Genomic DNA, 19,781 nt, shown 5'->3' on the forward strand with positions numbered 1-19,781 from the left:
GTGACGAGCCTTTCCGCGGTTCGCCGGCTGTGCGCCCCTCCCGACTGCCGAGCCGGCGCGCGCAGCTCCACTTCCGGCGTCGAGGCGGTGACAATGGGAGCGGCGCGGGCGGCGCCGGGAGGCAGCTGACAGGCGATTGCAGCTTCGCTTCATGGCCGCTCTCCTGCCCCGCCTGGGCTCGGAGGGGAGTTGGGGAGCCCGCGGCGTCCGGGAGCCGGAGCTGGCGAGCGGAGCGGGAACCTGTGCGCGGCGCCGCTGAGGCGCAGCATGTGAAGCCGAGACGGCGTCCAGCGCGAGGCGAGCCTCCCAGCCGGCCGGGATGGCTACGACGGCCGAGCTCTTCGAGGTGGGTCCCGGCGGGTCTTCGGGGAGTGGCAGGCCCGGGGTACAGGCAGAGAGGTAGGCGGGCTGAGGAGCGGCTGTCCCGGGGCCCAGAGCAGCCCTCGGAAGAAAGGTGCACAGCGGAGGGGTGGGGTGGCGGCTCCGGTGTCCGCGCGGGCGGAGCGTGAAATGGGGGAGGTTTGGTTGGGGGGTCGGGGTGGGGTCGCCGGCCGGGCGGGGAGCCTGGAGTCCTAGAGGAGGAGAGAGGAAGCCTGGGAGGCTGGAGCGGTGGGAAGGGCTGGCTCGGGCGCGGAAAGAGGAGTCAGAAGCCCCAGGTTGGGCCAGCCCATCGTGTCGCTGGGACCCTCGAGTAATTTCTTGGGGCCACCTGAGATCCGGACGCATTAGGGCGTCTCCTAGTTTGTAATCATCCCGTTAGTAAATGGAATGGCGCTCACCTGCTAGCCCGTTTACCCTTACATTGGAAAAGGCCGAAGTATTGTTTTAGGATAATAAAGGCCTGTTTAGTCCGTTAGACTGAAGGGGGCAAAACTAAAATGAACATTTGTGTGCCAGCCTCAGAGAGCTGGTGTGTGTTATAAAACCACCTACCTGCTAGCTAGAGAAGCCTTCACGCGTGAAACCGTGAGCATTCTGTGATGTGTTCCTTGAGAGTTTTCAGTCTCTAGAACTTAAAATTTAATTTCGTGAAATCCAATGTGAGAAGCTGTGATGTGTGAGATAATAGGATAGGAAAATGCTAATGGGACCACAAAACAATGAAGCGTAAAAAGAACGGATCTCCTTTTGTGAAAGAAATGAAAACAGAGATATGAAGAAAGGAAGGAAAGACCCTTTTTGTGTGTGCTTGTGTTTCATATTGAGTAACAAAGTAAGTAATAATTGAGAAGACTGCAGTTGACTAGAGAATTTCTATCAGTGAAAATTGGATCCTTTTTCTGTGTAAGATTCAGCAGGTTTTTTTTATTTTTGGAGTGTTTTTGTTTTGTTTTTGGCTTAAAGTGTAAATGCCACAGTTTTTATAACTGGGAACTTCACATTTGTTACTGTTACTGTATTTCGGGTTTCTGTCAGCTTTTGGATAGATAATGCTTTTGAGAGGAATAAGGTGCCATTGTTATAATAAATTGTAATAAAATAGTAAGTTTGAGTGAAGGATCTATAGTTACAAGAAAGAACTTGGAAATACTAATTACATTTCTTTAGATTTAAGTGATGAGATACAGCACATTACTCTAATTCCATCTGCTTATTGACTAACATTCTTTTTGCTACAAGCTTTTACTGTGTGTTGTTGGGAAAGGTACTAAAGTAGTTCTGTAATTCCTTGTTTTATTTTTTACATCTTATAAAGGTAGAAAACTATGTATGAAGTTGAGATCTTTAATTTACTTAATAAAATACTGGACTCGCTAGCTTTTAATAGAAAAGTTATTTTGTCATACAGTTCATAAGGCATTAGTCTTTGAGTTAATAAATACTGCTTGACATTCCCAATTATGTCTCTTTTTTTCTTTAAACATTTGACTATGAGTTCATATAACTTATTTGAAAGTGTATTTGATTTCTACTCCCATTGGTGGGAAGGGGAGAAAGAAGAGAAATACATATTTTGCTTTCTAGGGTCCACCGTTTAGTAAAGTAGTTAAACCAAATTAGGGTTTAACTTCACTCAGTGACTCCAGTTACGTGACAGCTGGTAATATTTACTTACTGATAGAGCAATGATTTTCAACCAGTGTACCTCTGATTGTAATAATTTTAAAAATACACATTTTTATTGATTTCAGCGAGAAAGGGAGAGGGAGAGACAGATAGAAACATCAATGATGAGAGAGAGTCATTGATTGGCTGCCTCCTGCACATCCTCCACTGGTTATCTAGCCCACAACCCCGCCATGTGAGAATCCTGGTTCATAGGTTGATATGCTCAACCACTGAGCCACACCAGTCGGGCTGCTGCAAAAATTTTTAAAATAAGCAATACTTGACTAGTCAGGGGCACTGACCTCTTTTCCCTTAGATTGTCAAATAAAAAAAATGACAACACAATAGCTTTCCACTGTGAATGAATCAAAATTATACCTATGTTTTGTCAGATCAGTAAAAAATATAACAATTTTTTGTTTTCCACAGAATTTTAGTAATTAGTTTATGTGTGTTGTGAGATGGAAAAGGTTGAAAACCACTGCTGATAGAGACAGACTAGTTCTGTGGCCAGAGGGTTCATAGAGCAATCTTAAACATGCTTATGGATCTTAACTCATGTGACTTTTTCCTGACCATATGTAGCTTGTTGTTTCATCAATATGAATAGCATTATTACATTAATAGTTACAATGAAATGTTAATAGTATGATTAAGAAAAATATTTATCTTTTCAGCCCTATAACAGGCTCTACTCTTGCCTAAGTTCTCATCTCTAAGTGAAAATTGGTCTCTTTGCTTTAGAGGGAGGAGAGGGATTTAAAAAACCCCACACACAAACCTTAGTCATTGCTGTTATTTCCTGTTCCTACTTCCATAGGATCTAGGTTGTAGGACAAGTCAGGGAATGTTTTTTTCTCTTGCTGCCCTTTCTTAGTCACAGCTGGGGAACTGTGAGAAGCAGAGGTCAGGACATAGTCAAGGATATTTTGTTTTTATGCATCCTGGTTTTAATGCACTATTAAGTTGAATTGTGCATTCATTTTTCCACGTTGAAAGAGGTTAAATCAATGCAAAATTATGGTTTGAATTCATGAAATTCCATGTGTTAATTGTACTCTTTTAAAATATTATTGATCCCAGGAGACTGCCCCCATTTTTTTTTTTTTATAAAAACACCTTCATACAACAAAATCAACTATAGGATATTGTCTTGGTTGACAGAAATGATTAGTAATAGATTATTCAGTTATTTTAATAGTGAGTATCCTGGAAATACTCACTATTTCCTTCATGCCCTTGTTGACAAATCTTTCTGAAAGGATCTATGTGTGTGTTTCTAAATGATCACCTAAGGATGGACATTCTGACCAGGAATTCCTATGTGGTTTGGAGGAATTATTCCTCCACATATAAAGAAGTAGCTGGGGGTAGTAAGTTCTTTTTCTTTCTTTTTTTTTTATATAGTTACATAAACATCAACATATTTTAATTTTTTGATTTCCCTATCTTTCCCACCTCCCCTTAAAAAAACAGGTTGTAACATTTCAAAAACCAGTTTCACAGAAAATATCTACATAGGAACAGCTTCTGATACTTCAGTTACACTAACAGTATGATACGGTTTCAGTTCAATAATTTTCCACTAACAAACATTTTTTCTACCTATTACTATCACCTTCTTTTTTTCTTTAAGACAACTAAGGCTCAGCAGAAATACCCATTAGGTTATAAACATCTTTCTCTCTCCTAAAGTTGCTACACATTTATAGAATTTGTGAGTCCCTTAATGCTTTAAGGTTTTGATACCACATTGTAGTTAGCACTTAGTTATGGAGAATAGGAAAAAGCAAAACTAAAATAAGGCGGTATAAGATAAATCTTTAACAATCTATTTTCTGAATTCTTTAGATGCCATCAACCAGGATCATACACAGGTTTCAGTCTTTTTTTTTTTTAAACATATTTTATTGATTTTTTTACAGAGAGGAAGGGAGAGGGATAGTTAGAAACATTGATGAGAGAGAAACATCGATCAGCTGCCTCCTGCACACCTCTTACTGGGGGTGTGCCCGCAACCAAGGTACATGCCCTTGACCAGAATCGAACCAAGGACCTTTCAGTCCACAGGCCGATGCTCTATCCACTGAGCCAAACCGGCTAGGGCAAGTTTCAGTCTTTATGGTGTGAAAAGATCTAACGGTCTCATGCATTTTATTTATGTTGACTTCTACATTTTGAGTCATCTAAATAAACACTGCAAGACACATTTACAAGACTACATATACTTCCTTGTTCAGATAGATCTAAAGCTAATTTATGTAGGAAAACAATGATACTAAAAAACTCTAACTTCAGGTTATATTAGACTGAGACTTTCCATAGTAAGGTTCTTTACAGTTAGAAGCAATCCTGGAAAGTTTGCAATGGATGGGAAAGTGCATTAAGTGCTGTACCAGGAAACATACACACTGAAATACTTTAATCCACTAGCAGTTAGTATAGAAAACATAAATGCTCTCTTGAGAATCCTTTCTCTTTGGTCTTTTGGAATGTATTTTATTTCCTCTTGACTAAAGTCTGGGTGCCAGATGCAGGAAATATATTCCTTATAGAACAGGTGCTTGTTTAATGCCATATGCAGGTCTATCCATATAAAAGCTGTGAGATAAATCATATTCCCACCATTTTCTTTTGTCAAATTATTCAGTTTTAACTACCTCCCTAAAAAATGAATGTCAGAGAAGAGTATGCTTAGGAAAGTACTGTTGGGAGTAGCTAGCCTTCCACTTTCCACAGTGGCTATTGTGAAGGCTGGGTAAGAAAAGTGAGTAGTCTACCCTGTCCTTCCCATTAATCATTAGATACCTAGAGTTAGAGTCTATTCAGTTAGGCAGAGTAAATTGGGGGGAGAACTGAATGTGGAGAATAGTCAATTTATTTTTTGCAACACTGTCCCTTTTGATGAATTCTCTATTGAAGTTCTTGTTTTATCCACAGGGTCTGTCAAAGTGAGTGCTCACAATGCATGTTTTCTGTAGTTGATTGATGGGCCTCTTGGATAGATATTCAGCTTGTCAGGACAGGAGAGTTTGGTTGAGAAGGCATTCCTTTCAGCTCTGGGTTGTGAAACTTGTACTCCTTTCTCAATCAGAAACATAGGAGGTACCAGAGCAAATGGTGAATCTTTACAGTGATGCAGTTAGGAGTTTGTTAACTGCCTTTTGGAAGTTGGTGTAAGATGTAAGAGTAAGTGGTGTTGATGGGTTCAGTGCGGTTGTTTCCTTAACTGTTTTAGTCAACCAGCCACAGCAACAACCAGAAACACATATATCAGGGATCTGTTTTAGGAATTCAGGGATGGGAGTGGCTTTACTCAAGGTTCAGCTTAACTGTTTGGTGGCAAATTACAGTGCGCCATTTAGAGTGGCGTGATCTCTGGAAAGTCGGCTGGGACTTGTCAGCGGCTTTTGAAAAGGTGGGACTCCACAAGAAGCCAGAAGTGGCCACTCAGGAATTGGTTCCAGTTTGGGTACACAATGGTAGCAATGGGAGAGTCTTAGACCTATCTCTCGAAGTATATGGACTGGTGTGCTTAGATCTAAGAGTTTAGCATGATATAACCAGGAATTAGGATTTAAAGGTCTCTAAGTAGTTGAATATTTTAAAAGGCACTTAACCTCCCAGGCAAGACTCTCCAGAGGTGTCAGGTTGGGCACCACAGGGTCCTCTTCAGAGGAATCCCACTCTTCCCCAGAACTCTCATTTAGGTAGTGTTTTCTTCTTCCTTATTTTCTGATAACAATTGAAGCCAGCAAAACACTAACACGGGCAAATAGAACAAAGGATTAAAAATCCTTTCAACAAGATTAACTTGCCTGTTTCTGAGTCCATTACACACACAGTATGCCTTTGGCTTGTACCACTATGCAGTTCCTTGAGATTATGTTGTATAGTCTTCACTTACAAAGAAGACATATCAGTTCTCAGGACCAGTTCAGTGTGTAAAAGTTAGTCACTTACCAGTGGCACAGGTCAGAGTATTTCCTTTAAATCCTGGCTACCCAAGAAGAGAAGGGGTCCTCTTAGCGTGGTCTCTGTTGGCCGTGATACTGTGAATAGACACTTGTGTCCTCTGTTTTGTTGTCAGGGATATTATATCTACTTGATAATGAAAAGAAGCTCAGTGGTTGGCTTCATAGTCTGCTGGTGCAGCAGATTTTGTGCAGGGGATGGTGGGATGAGTTGTCAAGGACATCTGGTGTGCACAGATCCAACGTTTTCCATAAGTGGTGCAAATGCCCTTGGAAACTGGTGACTTAGCTGTTGGACTATCTGGAAAGGTTGCCTTAACCTGTAAATGAGAAGACATAAGTCTTTATTTTATTGAGACAGGAGAAGCTGTTGGCTTTTAATTCTTCTGTCCTCTGATATTTTTATTATTTTCCTTTCAACCAAATTCCATCCAAGGAGTTTTTTTTTTTTTTTGCCTCATGCCCTGCTGCACGATCAGGCTAAGCCCAACGTCGCCGCTCTGCTCGCCCTCTCCACCGGGTACTCATAAGTTCTTTTTCTATTGTTGTAAATATTCTTCTCTTCTCTTACTGCACTACTGAGAATATTATACTCCCTTCTCACTTGCTATTTTTTTCTCTTGTTATTCTGGAGTCTTCTCTTCTCTTTGGGCAAGTTACCTTAATGGGAGAGTTTTTTGTTAACTAGGGTCAATTACCCATTTATTCAACAAATATTTACTGAGGGCCTATTAACTTCAAGATAAGGTGCCAAGATTAATGAGGCTGCACGCCATAGAAATATTAATCTTACGCAGTGCACTGTAAAAAAAAACAAAACACCCCAAATGGTTCACAGGCCAGATAGGTTTTGGAAAGGGGCATACTTTGTTTCGTTAGAGATGTACAATAATACCTTAGTATGTTAGAAATTCTGAGACGTTCATTTTTAAGCTTTTTTGACCATGAGATGTTTATTTTGTAGTGTTTATTAATTTTGTGAATTCCATGTACATACTTTGGAAAATGTTGAATTATATATAGAACCTACTTTTATTGTTAAGTAGAGGGAGGGGAAAAATAGATATATAACTACACTAGAGGCCCGATGCTTGAAATTCGTACAAGGGCCTTGGCCGCTGCGGCCACCTCTGCCGAGGGCTCTGCCCCCGCCCACTGCAGCTTTGTCCGGAAGGATGTCTGGAAGATGTCTGGTCTAATTAGCATATTACCCTTTTATTAGTATAGATTGTCTCTGTACTGGTGCTCCAGCTATGTCTTCAGCAGGCTGTTCCAGTGTTTTGTAAGACTGGCAGCTACTGGGTTGTGTGGTTTAAAATATGACCAGTGGATCCTATGATCACCTCCTTTGCTGTAAAATGGGTCCCTTGGTCTGATGTGATATGCAGGATCTCATGCCAGGGGAACAAACATTCCCTCTGTGAGAGACAAACCCAACTGGGAATGTTTTTAATTTTGGCAGAATGAATTACTTTTCACACTGAAAAGGGTATAATGTAGTCAACTTGCCACCATGAGGCTGATTAGTCTACTTGAAGGATGGGGCTGTTTTAGGGCTTAGAGTTGGTCTCCGTTACTGTTAGATCTTCGGCTTTGACAGCAGTTGAATCTGCCTTGGTGAGTAGGACCTCATGCTGTTGGGGCCATGTTGTGTCTGTACTATGTTTGCTCTGTTCAGTGTGCTAATGCTGGGCAGAAGCTGGCTGATGTGAACTGGCAGAGGCATTTTGTCTTCATTGATTAATTCTTTTTCCATGGTGGATATCTGTGTTTTAGGGGTGTTCACATGTGTCACAAAGATCTTATTTCTTCATGCCCACTCCCAAATATCCATCCACATGACTCTGCCCAGGACTTCTTATCTTCATCTACTAGTCTATGTCCTCTGATAGCCAGGCTCTTTGCTGTTGTCTGTGAGTCCCATGTATATTCTAATCTCGGGTCAGTTCTCTGTCCACCCAGGAGAATGACCAGGTATGTTTCCCTAACCTTTGCCTATTGGGAAGATATTTTTCTTGCCACTGAATATCATGGCTTCCCCTGAATGAGGTTGTAATTGCAGCTGCTATTCATTTTTAGTAGACGTATATGCCTAGCCAACTCTCCTTGAACCAAGCTCAGTGTATTAATGAATATTGTATTTCCATCTCCCAACTACCTACTGAGTTATAACAACTCACTCAGCAATTTTAACACTGAAGTTTGTGCATGCATTTTTATTTACTTATCACATACTATTGCTTTTTCCTATTTATTAGACTATGAGTTTCTCAGTTTGTATTTATACATCTTTTTAATCCAAAGCCTATCAGAGTGCTTGATACTGGAAATTGTATTGTTCAGTTAATGTTTATCAATGAAAATGTTTTTTTTAAACTGATTAAAAAATGGAAAATTTTATAGATAAAACAGTTTAAACTGGAATGACTAGCAAGTGCTACCAGCTTAAATTATATGCTAAGTGGGGGACAATATATGATATTTGTTTGCAAGAGGGTAGTGTGGAAAGTATGTAAATAATTGTGTACTAGTCTAAAAAGATGCATTATCAGCCAATGGTGAACATTTGAATACTTATTTATTTTAAATATATTTTTATTGATTTCAGAAAGAAAGGGAGAGGGAGAGAGAAACATCAATGATGAGAGAGAATCATTGATCGGCTGCCTCCTGCATGTCCCCTACTGGGTATTGAGCCCACAACCCGGGCATATGCCTTTGACAGAAATCAAACATGGGACCCTTCAGTCTGTAGGCTGGCACTATATCCACTGAGCCGGCTAGGGCTGAATATTTATTTATTTTTGGGTTGGTCCTTTTCTTCTAATATTTTTTTTGTTTTCTAAATGTTTTTCCATAAGAAAATTCAGAAAATACTTTTATCTTATTTTTTTTCATCAGATATTGTGAGCGTTTCCCTCATTTTATTTAAATTTTTTATAACATGATTTTAATAGGAACATAGTTTTTCATCTTACAAGTTTACCATAACTTTTCAATAATGATTTTGTTGAATATTTATGTAGACAATTTTACTCAGCGAATATTCTGTAAAAAGTTTTTATCTGCTTTTCCCTTAAAATTTTAAAAGGAGAATTACTGGGTTAAAGGGTAAGAACATTTGTAATATTGTTGATATTACCAAAATATTACCTCTTGCCTCCAAAAACATTGTACCTGTTAACATTTATAATAGTAATGAGAGTATGAATTTCAGTTTACCCTCTCCTGCATTACATATTATAATTTTTAAAAACTTGGTCACTTTGTGAGATAAAAAGAGTGAAAGTTTGATTTTTTGTGAAATTGCGTATTTTTTATGTTTCTTGACCATTTGTATTTCTTCAATAAATTGTTCACTTTTCTGTTGGGATGTTTTAACTGGTATTAGTAATTTAATTTCATTGGAAGTTCTCACATAGTAGAACCTGTTTCATTTTTGTAGGTGTTTTTAAGTTATCTTCTATGAAAAAATTTAAAAGAACATGTATTTTATAAACTAGGAACCTTTTGTGGCAGATGAGTATATTGAACGTCTTGTATGGAGAACCCCAGGAGGAGGCTCTAGAGGGGGATCTGAAGCTTTTGATCCTAAAAGGTGAAGTAAAATTTTTTTTTTCATAGACCCAGTCTAGTGCAAATTTGTGTTTGAAATAGATGTGACTATTGGAATTTCTTTTAATGTTCATATAAGGGGATTTTAGTTAACAATTTGTCATTAAAAGACACAAGGCATTAGAACTTTGGTTGATTTCCCCCCCCCCCCCTCTTTACATTCCTTTTATCTTACAGAAGGACTTTAACTGGTATGAGGGAAGGGGTTTTGTTACATTATAAGAACTTAATACTTTCTCCAATTACTAATAAATTAGAATTGGCAATAAAAACATGTTAAATGTGTTGTTTTAAGTATAGTTGTAAATTGGGGAACCGAAAGTCACTGAACCCTAGAATGCACAATATGATTTTTATGTAGTACATTTACCTTTTGACTGATTCTTTGAAATTGGTTTCTATTTTGGAGGTTAATGGAGATTTTAGATGAGGTTTTCTTTCATGTCAGAGATAATCCCTAACAAGGTACTATAGAGAAGATTAACATGATCATCCTTAGTTCAATTCAAGTTTATTAATGCCTTACAATTCTAAATGAACTGGTTAATTCCTAAAATTAACCATAGGAGGATTGATACATATTCTTATTTTCCTTTATTAGGTTATTAGAAGAATTTGTAAATCATATTCAGGAACTCCAGATAATGGATGAAAGGATTCAAAGGAAAGTAGAGAAACTAGAACAACAGTGTCAGAAAGAAGCTAAGGAATTTGCCAAGAAGGTACAAGAGCTTCAGAAAAGCAATCAGGTAAATATTTAGCTAGGCAATGAATAATTTATATATAGACTATAATATCTTTATTTCCTTTCAGCTTTTAGTTCTTAATAAAAATCCAGTCAATTGAGATTAACTGTTGAGGCTTCACTCTGAGTTCTCCCATGTCATGGGATAAAATGTTAATGGATTGTTATCAAACACTCCTGGCAGTGGCTTACTATTGAATGTTGGTTTGAGATCACAGTATTCCCTTCTTAGGATGGGGTGCTGTTCAGTATAGTGTGGTCCTTGCTTCTCCTCTAACAATGCAACCTTTCAAGAATGATGCTTCAGCAGACCTATATCTTTAAGGGCTCATTGTTAGCTTGGATATTTAGGTAGTCACTTGCATTCTCATTTCATCATAAAACAAAGTAATATCAGACTAACTATTGCCTGGATCAGGTTTTTCCCCAGAGGAAACCTGGTCTGGGAAGTTTCACAAAAGTCATGAGTTATGTGCCCTAATAAGAATTACGATGTAACTGTGGGAAAAGTGGGTGCAGAATTCTTCCTCAGTCCATTTTGGAGTAAAAAAAAAAATAACTAAGCTGGCCTTGGGGCTAAGTAGGTCAAGCTTCTTAGTCATTCTTCGGCTCCAGACTGAATCTGGAACCTCCAAACTCCTTGCACAGCCTGATCTAGACTTTATTGCCCTCTGTGAGTGTATAAGTGTGTAAGTTTAGGGAACAATGTTTATCTCTGCTGCTTCCCAGGGACTATTTGTTTTTGAGCATTAGAGATTAGCAAACTGATCTCTGCTCAGATTTCATTTATTTAGATTCCTTTATTTAAGCATCTGTGGTGGTGAGAAAATATTTAAGTAAGTCAGTAATTTACATAAGATAGAAAATATGTTTTTAAGTAGTTAAATTGATAAATTTCAGATACTTCTAATGCAATTTTCCCTTAATAATAATGGTATTAATAGTTTAACAAGTTCTGGAGCCAATGTTCTCTATAAAATATTAGCTGTGTAACTTCAAGCAACTCAAGCTTTTCTGTGCCTCAGTTTTTTCATCTGCATATAAAATAGATTGTTGTAAGGATTACATAAATAAATACATTAATATGCTTAGAATAGTGTCTAGCATAGAGGATGTCCTTAGTATATGTTTGCAGCTTTTCTCCCTCAATTTAAGGTTAGGATAAAACTGTCATACTAAATTATCAGCAGTTTTATTATTGGCAATTCTAAGGCATTCGTGGTGCATAATTTTTATCTACCGGAAGATAATCAGTATACCGTGGAAAAGGGATATTCTAGGAAGTAATATACATTTGCCTCAATAGAACAATTGTAATCTTTTCTGTTTTCAAAGCTGAGCAAAAAAAAAAAATATATATATATATATATATATATATATATATATTACCTTACTTATAATATTATCATTGCTCTTTAAATATTTAAAATAAATGTTTGTTAAATATTTTTTTAAATCAGTGTCTTTTACTTCTAACATGTTTTTAACTCTTTTTAGTGTAGTAGCAAGTGAGTTGTTCAGATGACTGGTCTCTTTGATACTTAGTTCATTGTTATCAGAACCATTATTTATGAGTTAAGTGGTACTGGGAAACTTTGTTAAACAGAATGAATAGTAACTAGTCTTGCTGTTTTATTGATTAGTAAATGTATTCATGATAAAATATGATTTTAATAGTTACAAGGATAAAATTCTGCAATTTTGTTTAAAATTTTTCAGATTATGTGTTTATCTAATAGGCATGAATCGTTTTTGTAGATCATCTTTTATGTAACTTTTATGTTATCTTTAGTTAACCTTAGTTTGAGAGTAGTGATGAGTTAGTAGTTTAGTTTTTATATGAATTATAAGTTAATTGGGCGCTGTCATTCTATTATAAGTAAAAACTGGGTTCTGTCATTGTATTTTATGCTTATGCATATTTTTTTCAGGTTGCCTTCCAACATTTCCAAGAACTGGATGAGCACATTAGCTATGTAGCAACCAAGGTCTGTCACCTTGGAGACCAGTTGGAAGGGGTAAACACACCCAGACAACGGGCAGTAGAGGCTCAGAAATTGATGAAATACTTTAATGAGTTTCTAGATGGAGAATTGAAATCTGATGTTTTTACAAATTCTGAAAAGGTGAGCACTGTTGAAGGATAAAAGCAAATTATAGCATTAATAACAATGTCTTAATTATAAACTACAGTTATTACTTTCCAGAGAAGAACTTCAAATCACTGAGTAGCTGACTTATTGTTCTGATGTGTAAATTAGTACACTAGCTTACAGATTGCTGATGAAGTGTTTATATTCTAATTTTTAAATGAATTGCTTGGCTTTTTTTTTCATGAAATTATCTAGTATGTGTGGTTTAGAAATGCTAAAGTGACTATGTTAATGAGTGTTTCTTTTCTGAAATTAACTTTTAATATTAACAGAATTTCTATAGATTTTGAATAGTTACATTTCATTGGATGAGGGTGGTCTCCTAATTATTGAAAAGTTGAAGTGGCATTTTTGTTGTTTTATTCACTTAAAGTGGGATATATGCAGCAGAATAATTGGAATTATTTCATATATCTTGTTTACCCTTTTTGGATTTATAAACTCAGAAGAAACTTACACTTCTGCTTTTAGTAATTAGTTGAATTTTTCAGAGTAAATGAACTATAGGTTTCATTGGGAAGGTGATTATGGCATTATGAAATGGTAAGATTTCAGTGCCAGAAAGACATGTGTATGTTTTATTGACTTATTGGTGATATCCCAAATGCATTCCTGTTGCTTAAGAAGTTTTATTTGTTGAGAATTTTCAAAGAAAATTGTTTAGGTGAGGGTCTGCGGGCATACATAGGGGAATATTACTATTTTCAAATATAAACATGTTTTTGACATATATATAAGCGTTTTAAAATAATTATTGCTTTTATTTTTTTAATAGATAAAGGAGGCAGCAGACATCATTCAGAAGTTGCACCTAATCGCCCAAGAGTTACCTTTTGATAGGCAAGTTTATTTCTCAAGAGCTAATTTGGATATGTGGTGCAATTTATAGAATAAACTTGTATTTTCCCCTCTATGATTTTGCTCATTAATTCAACAAGAGTGTATTGAGTATCTCCTTTGTATAAGGTACAATCTACACTAATAAAAGAGGAACATGAAAATTGACCATCACTCTGCTACACCCACCAGCCAATCAGGAGCGAGTATGCAAATTAACCCAACAAAGATGGTGGTGCCATGGAGCTGGAACAAGCAGGAGGCTTGGGTTGCCCCTGGTGATGGAGGAAGCCAAGCTTCCCACCCGCCCTGACCGGCCCTGGCCTCCGCTCAAGGCTACAAAGTTTCAATTATAGAAGATAAATAAATCCCAGATACCTGCTTCCAGCCGGCCCTGGCCTCTGCTCAAGGAGGCGCTAAAAAAAAAAAGAAAAAGAAAAAAAGGAGGGGCTAGGAGCTTGGGTTGCCAGGGGGTGTGGCCAGCCTGCAAACAGCCATCAGCCCCTCACCCAGGTTAGCCAGGCACCCCAGCGGGGACCCCCACCCTGAAGGGGGTGTGGCCAGCCTGAAAACAGCCCTCAGCCCCTCACCCAGGCTGGCCACACTCCCATAGGGTGAGGGTCCTCGCTGGCGGGCTTGGCCAGCCTGCAAACAGCCATCAGCCCCTCACCCAGGCTGGCCAGGCACCCCAGTGGGGACCCCCACCCTGAAGGGGCTATGGCCAGCCTGCAAACAGCCATCAGCCTCTCACACAGGCTGGCCACACCTCCATGGCCCAATTTCTGTAAATGGGCAGTCGAACATCCCTTGAGGGGTCCCAGATTGGAGAGGGTGCAGGCTGGGCTGAGGGACACCCCCACCCCCATGCACGAATTTTGTGCACCGGGCCTCTACTATATAATAGTTGAATGAAAAAATACGGTCTCAGTTTCTAAATTTAATAATATACCTTGAAATAATTTCAGTTCTTTGTTTTCCCCTGGGGAAAAAATGGTGATGAAGAATTTTGAAATTTACTGAAGTGAGATTTTGAATTTTCATTTTTTGGACTTTCATAATCAGGATGGGAGGAAACTAAGAGAGTTTAAACATGGGCACCCAGCTGCTTTTTCCTATCTCTAGATGAGAGTTCTTAAGTTTTTAAAGATCTAAGACAACAGTGAAAAGCTGATGAAAGCTATAAAGTTTCTTCCAATAAGTCAGTTTCACACAGATGGTTGTATACAATTTTATGTAGTTTTTATACTCATTAGCTTATCTGCAGTCTCTGGGAGTTCAGTTTAAGAATCCTTGTTTTCGTTGAAAGGCTTAAGGCAGTGGTTCTCAACCTTTCTAATGCCACGACCCCTTAATACAGTTCCTCATGTGGTGGTGACCCCCAACCATAAAATTATTTTCGTTGCTACTTCGTAACTAATTTTGCTACTGTTATGAATCGTAATGTAAATATCTGTGTTTTCCGATGGTCTTAGGCGACCTTGCTAGCGGTTCTCAACCTGTGAGTTGCGACCCACAGGTTGAGAACTGCTGCTGTAGAGCCTAAGCAATTATGCAATTATACAATTATACAATTGCATATTTCTATTACAATTTTGTTTTAGCCTCTCTGCCAGTTCTTGGAGTTGAATATATATATCCTAATCAGATTTAATTTTTTTCACAAAGATTCACAACAACTTAAGTACACTGTGTGATCTGCCATGACTTTGATACAGTCATGCCTCACATAACGTCATTTTGGCCTTCCACAGACTGCATATATGATCCCATAAGATAATAATGGAGCTGAAAAATTCCTATCACCTAGAGCAGTGGTCGGCAAACTCAACAGAGCGGCAAACCGCAGCTCATGAGCCGCATGTGGCTCGCAAGCCGCAGTTTGCCAACCACTGACCTAGAGACCTTGTAGCCATTGTGATGTTGTAGTGCAGTGCATTACTCATGAGTTTGTGGTGATGCTGATGTAAACAAACCTATTTTGCTGCCAGTCATATAAAAGTGTAGCACATGCAATTATTCAAAGTACATAATACTTGATAATTATAATAAACAACTATATTACTGGTTTATGTATTTACTGCACTTTTTATCATTATTGTAGAATGTACTCTTTCTACTTATAAAAACATTTTTGTGTAAAATAGTATGTCTGGTTACACTAGCAATGGCCTCTTTTGTCCCTGGTTTATTTGGTCTCTTGATGGCCTCATTTTCTCTTGTGGTTGATTTAATCTTGTGTTTTGTACGGTAACATGCTGTACAGGCTTGTAGTTTAGGAGTAATAGGCTATGTACAATATAGCATTGGTGTGTAGTAGGCCATATCATCTATGTTTGTATAAATGTTCTGTATGATGTCCACACAACAATGAAATTGCCCAATGACCCATTTTTCAGAATGTATTCCTGTTATTGAGTGGCATAGACTGTATATCAATTTTGTATAACTTTAAATTTTTGTTACTTTCTTTATCTGTTTTTGGCATCTCTTTTGCCACTCACTTTCCTCTGTCTTCACACTGATTGTGTAGGAACTTTCAGCATCCATTTTCCATGATGTGTATTTCCCCTGATATTTAAGACTAGTGGCCCGGTGCACGAAATTCATGCACGGGGCGTGGGGGGTGTTCCTCAGCCTGGCCTGCACCCTCTCCAATCTGGGACCCCTTAAAGGATGTCCTAATGCTGGTTTATAAGGATTGGGCCTAAACCGGCAGTTGGACATCCCTCTCACAATCCGGGACTGCTGGCTCCTAACCACTCACCTGCCTGCCTGATTGCCCCTAACCACTCTGCCTGCTGGCCTGCTCGCCTCCAAATGCTCCCCTGCCCCCCGCCAGCCTGATCACCCCCAACTTCCCCCTGTGCCAGTGTGCTCACCCCCAACTGCCTCCCCTGCCGGCCTGCTCGCCCCCAACTGCCCCCCTGCTGGCCTGTCACTCCAAACTGCCCCCCCCCCACTGTCCTGATCACCTCCAACTGACCCCCACGGTCCTGCTCGCCCCCAACTGGCCCCCCTGCTTGTCTGCTTACCCCCAACGGTCCCGCCCCCCACCAGCCTGATCACCTACAACTGCCTTCCCATCCTGGCCCGATCACCCACAACTGCCCTCCTATCAGGGCCTCTAACTGCCTCTACTTCGGCCCCGCCACCATGGCTTTGTCCAGAGGAATGTCCGGAAGGTCTCCTGGAAGGTCTTCCAGTCTAATTAGCATATTACCCTTTTATTAGTATAGATTTGAAAAAAATTCCAGTGTATGGTGTGTGTGATATTTTAGTTTCTGAATTTGTGAAGATTGGTTACTCTACTAGGCACATTGCTTGGTCCTTTTTCTGGCTTCTACACTAGTTTTAAAATAACTCATTGTGTAGACTTTTTATTTTTCTTTTAAATAACAATAATCGAACTTTTGAAAAAAAATCCCAACGGAGGGAGGAATATGCAAATATCAAGTGAATTTAAAATGCCAGTGAATATGACTAGAGGCAGTAGCTCAGTGATGGGGCTGGCTGGATTGTTAATGCCTCATACAATTCTTTGTTGTTTGACAATTGGTTATTCAATGCGGGTTTCCAAAATGAGAACCAGCCACCCCATCTGAATATTCCAAATTTAGTTTTGTCACCTGGCATGCTTCCTGTCAGTACTGTTTCTCTTTAGGCTTTGTCTTTTTCTTTCTTCCTTATTTTATGATGATATTTAGTACAGAGGACTCACATCTATCCCCAAACTCAGTTTCCCGTTTTATTAATATTTTACAATAGTACCATTGATGTGGTATATTTGTCACAACTAATGAACTTCATCATTGGTTTTTATCTTTCAGATTTTCAGATGTAAAATCCAAAATTGCAAGTAAGTGGGGTTCTATTTATTTAACTGTTTTGAACAAGCAACAAATTACTTGGGTAAAAGAAAAAAAAAGTAAGAGGAGAGATAGTGGATCATGTTATCCTTCCATCCTATCCTTGGCTTTGATTGCTTTTCCTTGAAACAAACATTACCAATTTCTTGGGTATTCCTCCAGAGTATTCTATTGATAAATAAGCCTAGGACATAAATCATGTATATATGTGTAAAATTTAGTTCTATCATCCTCATTTATTTTAAAATAATTAGTAGCATTCTATATAAATAGTTTTTACCTTCTGTTTTTAATTTAACAATGTATCTTGGAGATTATTCATAAAGATATCTCTAGAGTAGGTTCTTTTTAAAAAAAACAAACTAAGTTTATAATTCCTTACATAACTAGTTTGATTTTTGCCAATTTTTGGATTATATTTTAGGCAGATCATTCTAGGTTTCTAGAAAAGCCACTATATTTCAGGCTCCTGTGGTAGCCCAATCACTGTTTGTGAGGCCATTTTGTATAGAAGGTTGAAAGAACTACCTATTTTCCCAAAAGTGTTAGGGTAAGGATGTCACAGGTAGTTGGACTTCCTGCCCTGTTTTTGATCACTATAGATTAGTCCAAAGTTCAGTTATTCACTCAGAACTAATAATGGCCTCAAGAATATAGTGAATCAAATATCACATATTATCTTAAGGTAAAATTTGGTGTTGAATCCACCATTTTGTTCAAGGCAAAGGCATCTGAACTCAAAAATTTCTGTAGTCCTCCTCACTCTTTCTGCACTTTCAAGTTTAAAATTTTTCCTATCTCTTGTTCTCAGAGATACCATAGGGAAGATTTCCCCTTGTCAGCTGCTTTTAAAGTAATAGTGGTAAATAGCAGTCAGACTGTGGGAGTTCAGCTGTTTTATTTGGGAGGATAGGGAAGATGTTTTTGTCTTGAAAATACAGATTTATATAACACAATATAATGTAGTGTCTAGATTCATTGTAATATCTTACTGTTTTTGTAATTTTTCAAAACAGGGCTAGATCCATAGTCATTATATTTATAAATAGTTCATATACTAGCAAATAGCTTGCATACCTTGTTTGTCTCATTGACTTTCTTTTTATTTTTAGGTAAATACCATGATTTAGAATGCCAACTGATTCAGGAGTTTACTAGTGCTCAAAAAAAAGGTGAAATCTCCAGAATGAGGGAAGTAGCAGCAGTTTTACTTCATTTTAAGGTAAGTAGTAAAAATTATAAGTGAAAATTAGTCTTCAAGGCTGGAGATTATATAAATTCTATGTATTATAGTCTCTGATTTTCCCCTATTATATGACTGTCATAATTTTTGTTTTGAATAATCTTACTTTACATTTTATATCTTTCTCTATAAGGTATGTTAAATTTTAGGTGTTTAATATTATTTAGATAGGGATTTTATGTTCTACTAGAGTCCCGGTGCACGAAATTAGTGCACTGGGGAGGGTGGAGCGTCCCTCAGCCCAGCTTGCACCCTCTTGTAGTCCGGGAGCCCTTGGGGGATGTCTGACTGACAGCTTAGGCCCGCTCCCTGACCACTTGGCACTGCTGTGGAGGTGGGAGAGGCTCCTGCCACCGCCACTGCACTCGCGAGCCGTGAACCTGGCTTCTGGCTGAGCAGCGCTCCCCCTGTGGGAGTGCACTGACCACCAGGGGGCAGCTACTGCGTTGAGCGTCTGCTCCCTGGTGGGCAGTGCACGTCATAGCGACTGGTTGTTCCACTGTTTGGTCAATTTGCATATTAACCTTTTATTATTATGTTCTATAACATTAATATTTTATCAAACACCAATATATATATTTGATATCATGTCAAGCTATATATGAATTTTTATATAGTTTGCCATAGAAAGTCATATTCTTTTGCCTTCTTGATTTATAATGTATTGTTCCTTTCAGTTAAGCATGTTATGAAATAGGTCAAAAGCAAGAAGACTTGATCTTAATTATCTAGTGGAATGTAGGAACCATAGAGTAGGTGGAATGTGACTAGTAAAAGACAAGTTAAATGCAGAGGATCTCAGGTGATAATACAAAGGAATATTCTATTATAGAACTGTCTTCTTGGAATTTGAACTACAAAGATAATCTTTGTATGGGAATGCATTTCTGTAAACATAGTGCTTAAAGAAATAGTGTTTCCTTTAGTATGTTTCTTTATATTTATGTCAGATTAGGGAAATATAAGCCATTTGTTGAACTTTTCATTTAAGTACCATATCTAGGTATTAAGAATGGCTCTTGAGCCCTAGCTGGTTTGGCTCAGTGGATAGAGCATTGGACTGTGGACTGGAAGGTCCCAGGTTAGATTCTGGTCAAGGGCACATGCTAGGGTTGTGGGCTCAATCCCCAGTAGGGGGCATGCAGGAGGCAGCCGATCAATGATACTCTCTTATCATTGATATTTCTATCTCTCGTTCCCTCTCCCTTCCTCTCTGAAATAAAAAAATATATATATATTAAAAAAAGAAAGAATGGCTCTTGAGACATTATACTTTATTAGAGGCCCGGTGCATGAAAA

At 38.5% G+C, this 19,781-nt stretch overlaps 1 protein-coding gene and 1 pseudogene across 3 annotated transcripts in view; one reads left to right on the forward strand and one right to left on the reverse strand.

Moving 5' to 3' along the window:
* Positions 1–64: 64 nt before the first annotated feature.
* Positions 65–19,781, forward strand: part of EXOC5 (exocyst complex component 5) — a 46,415-nt gene continuing 26,698 nt past the window's right edge. Inside the window, exons 1-7 of one of the 2 annotated variants that reach the window (XM_080641884.1) lie at positions 65–346; positions 9,527–9,621; positions 10,240–10,387; positions 12,315–12,509; positions 13,312–13,376; positions 17,201–17,229; positions 18,352–18,461. In XM_080641884.1, coding sequence (XP_080498010.1) covers positions 320–346; positions 9,527–9,621; positions 10,240–10,387; positions 12,315–12,509; positions 13,312–13,376; positions 17,201–17,229; positions 18,352–18,461 — 669 coding nt within the window. In that variant the 5' untranslated portion in view covers positions 65–319. The remainder of the gene's footprint in view (positions 347–9,526; positions 9,622–10,239; positions 10,388–12,314; positions 12,510–13,311; positions 13,377–17,200; positions 17,230–18,351; positions 18,462–19,781) is intronic. The other variant, XM_080641885.1, reaches the window with a different exon arrangement.
* LOC308253679 (DDB1- and CUL4-associated factor 16-like) lies at positions 5,178–7,779 on the reverse strand (annotated as a pseudogene). The gene is made up of 3 exons: positions 7,684–7,779; positions 6,268–6,343; positions 5,178–5,776 (listed from the first exon to the last, which is right to left on the reverse strand). The product of its transcript is annotated as a DDB1- and CUL4-associated factor 16-like (transcript).

Source organism: Plecotus auritus (genome assembly GCF_963455305.1).
Source record: "Plecotus auritus genome assembly, chromosome: 1".
Classification (NCBI taxonomy): Eukaryota; Metazoa; Chordata; class Mammalia; order Chiroptera; family Vespertilionidae; genus Plecotus; species Plecotus auritus.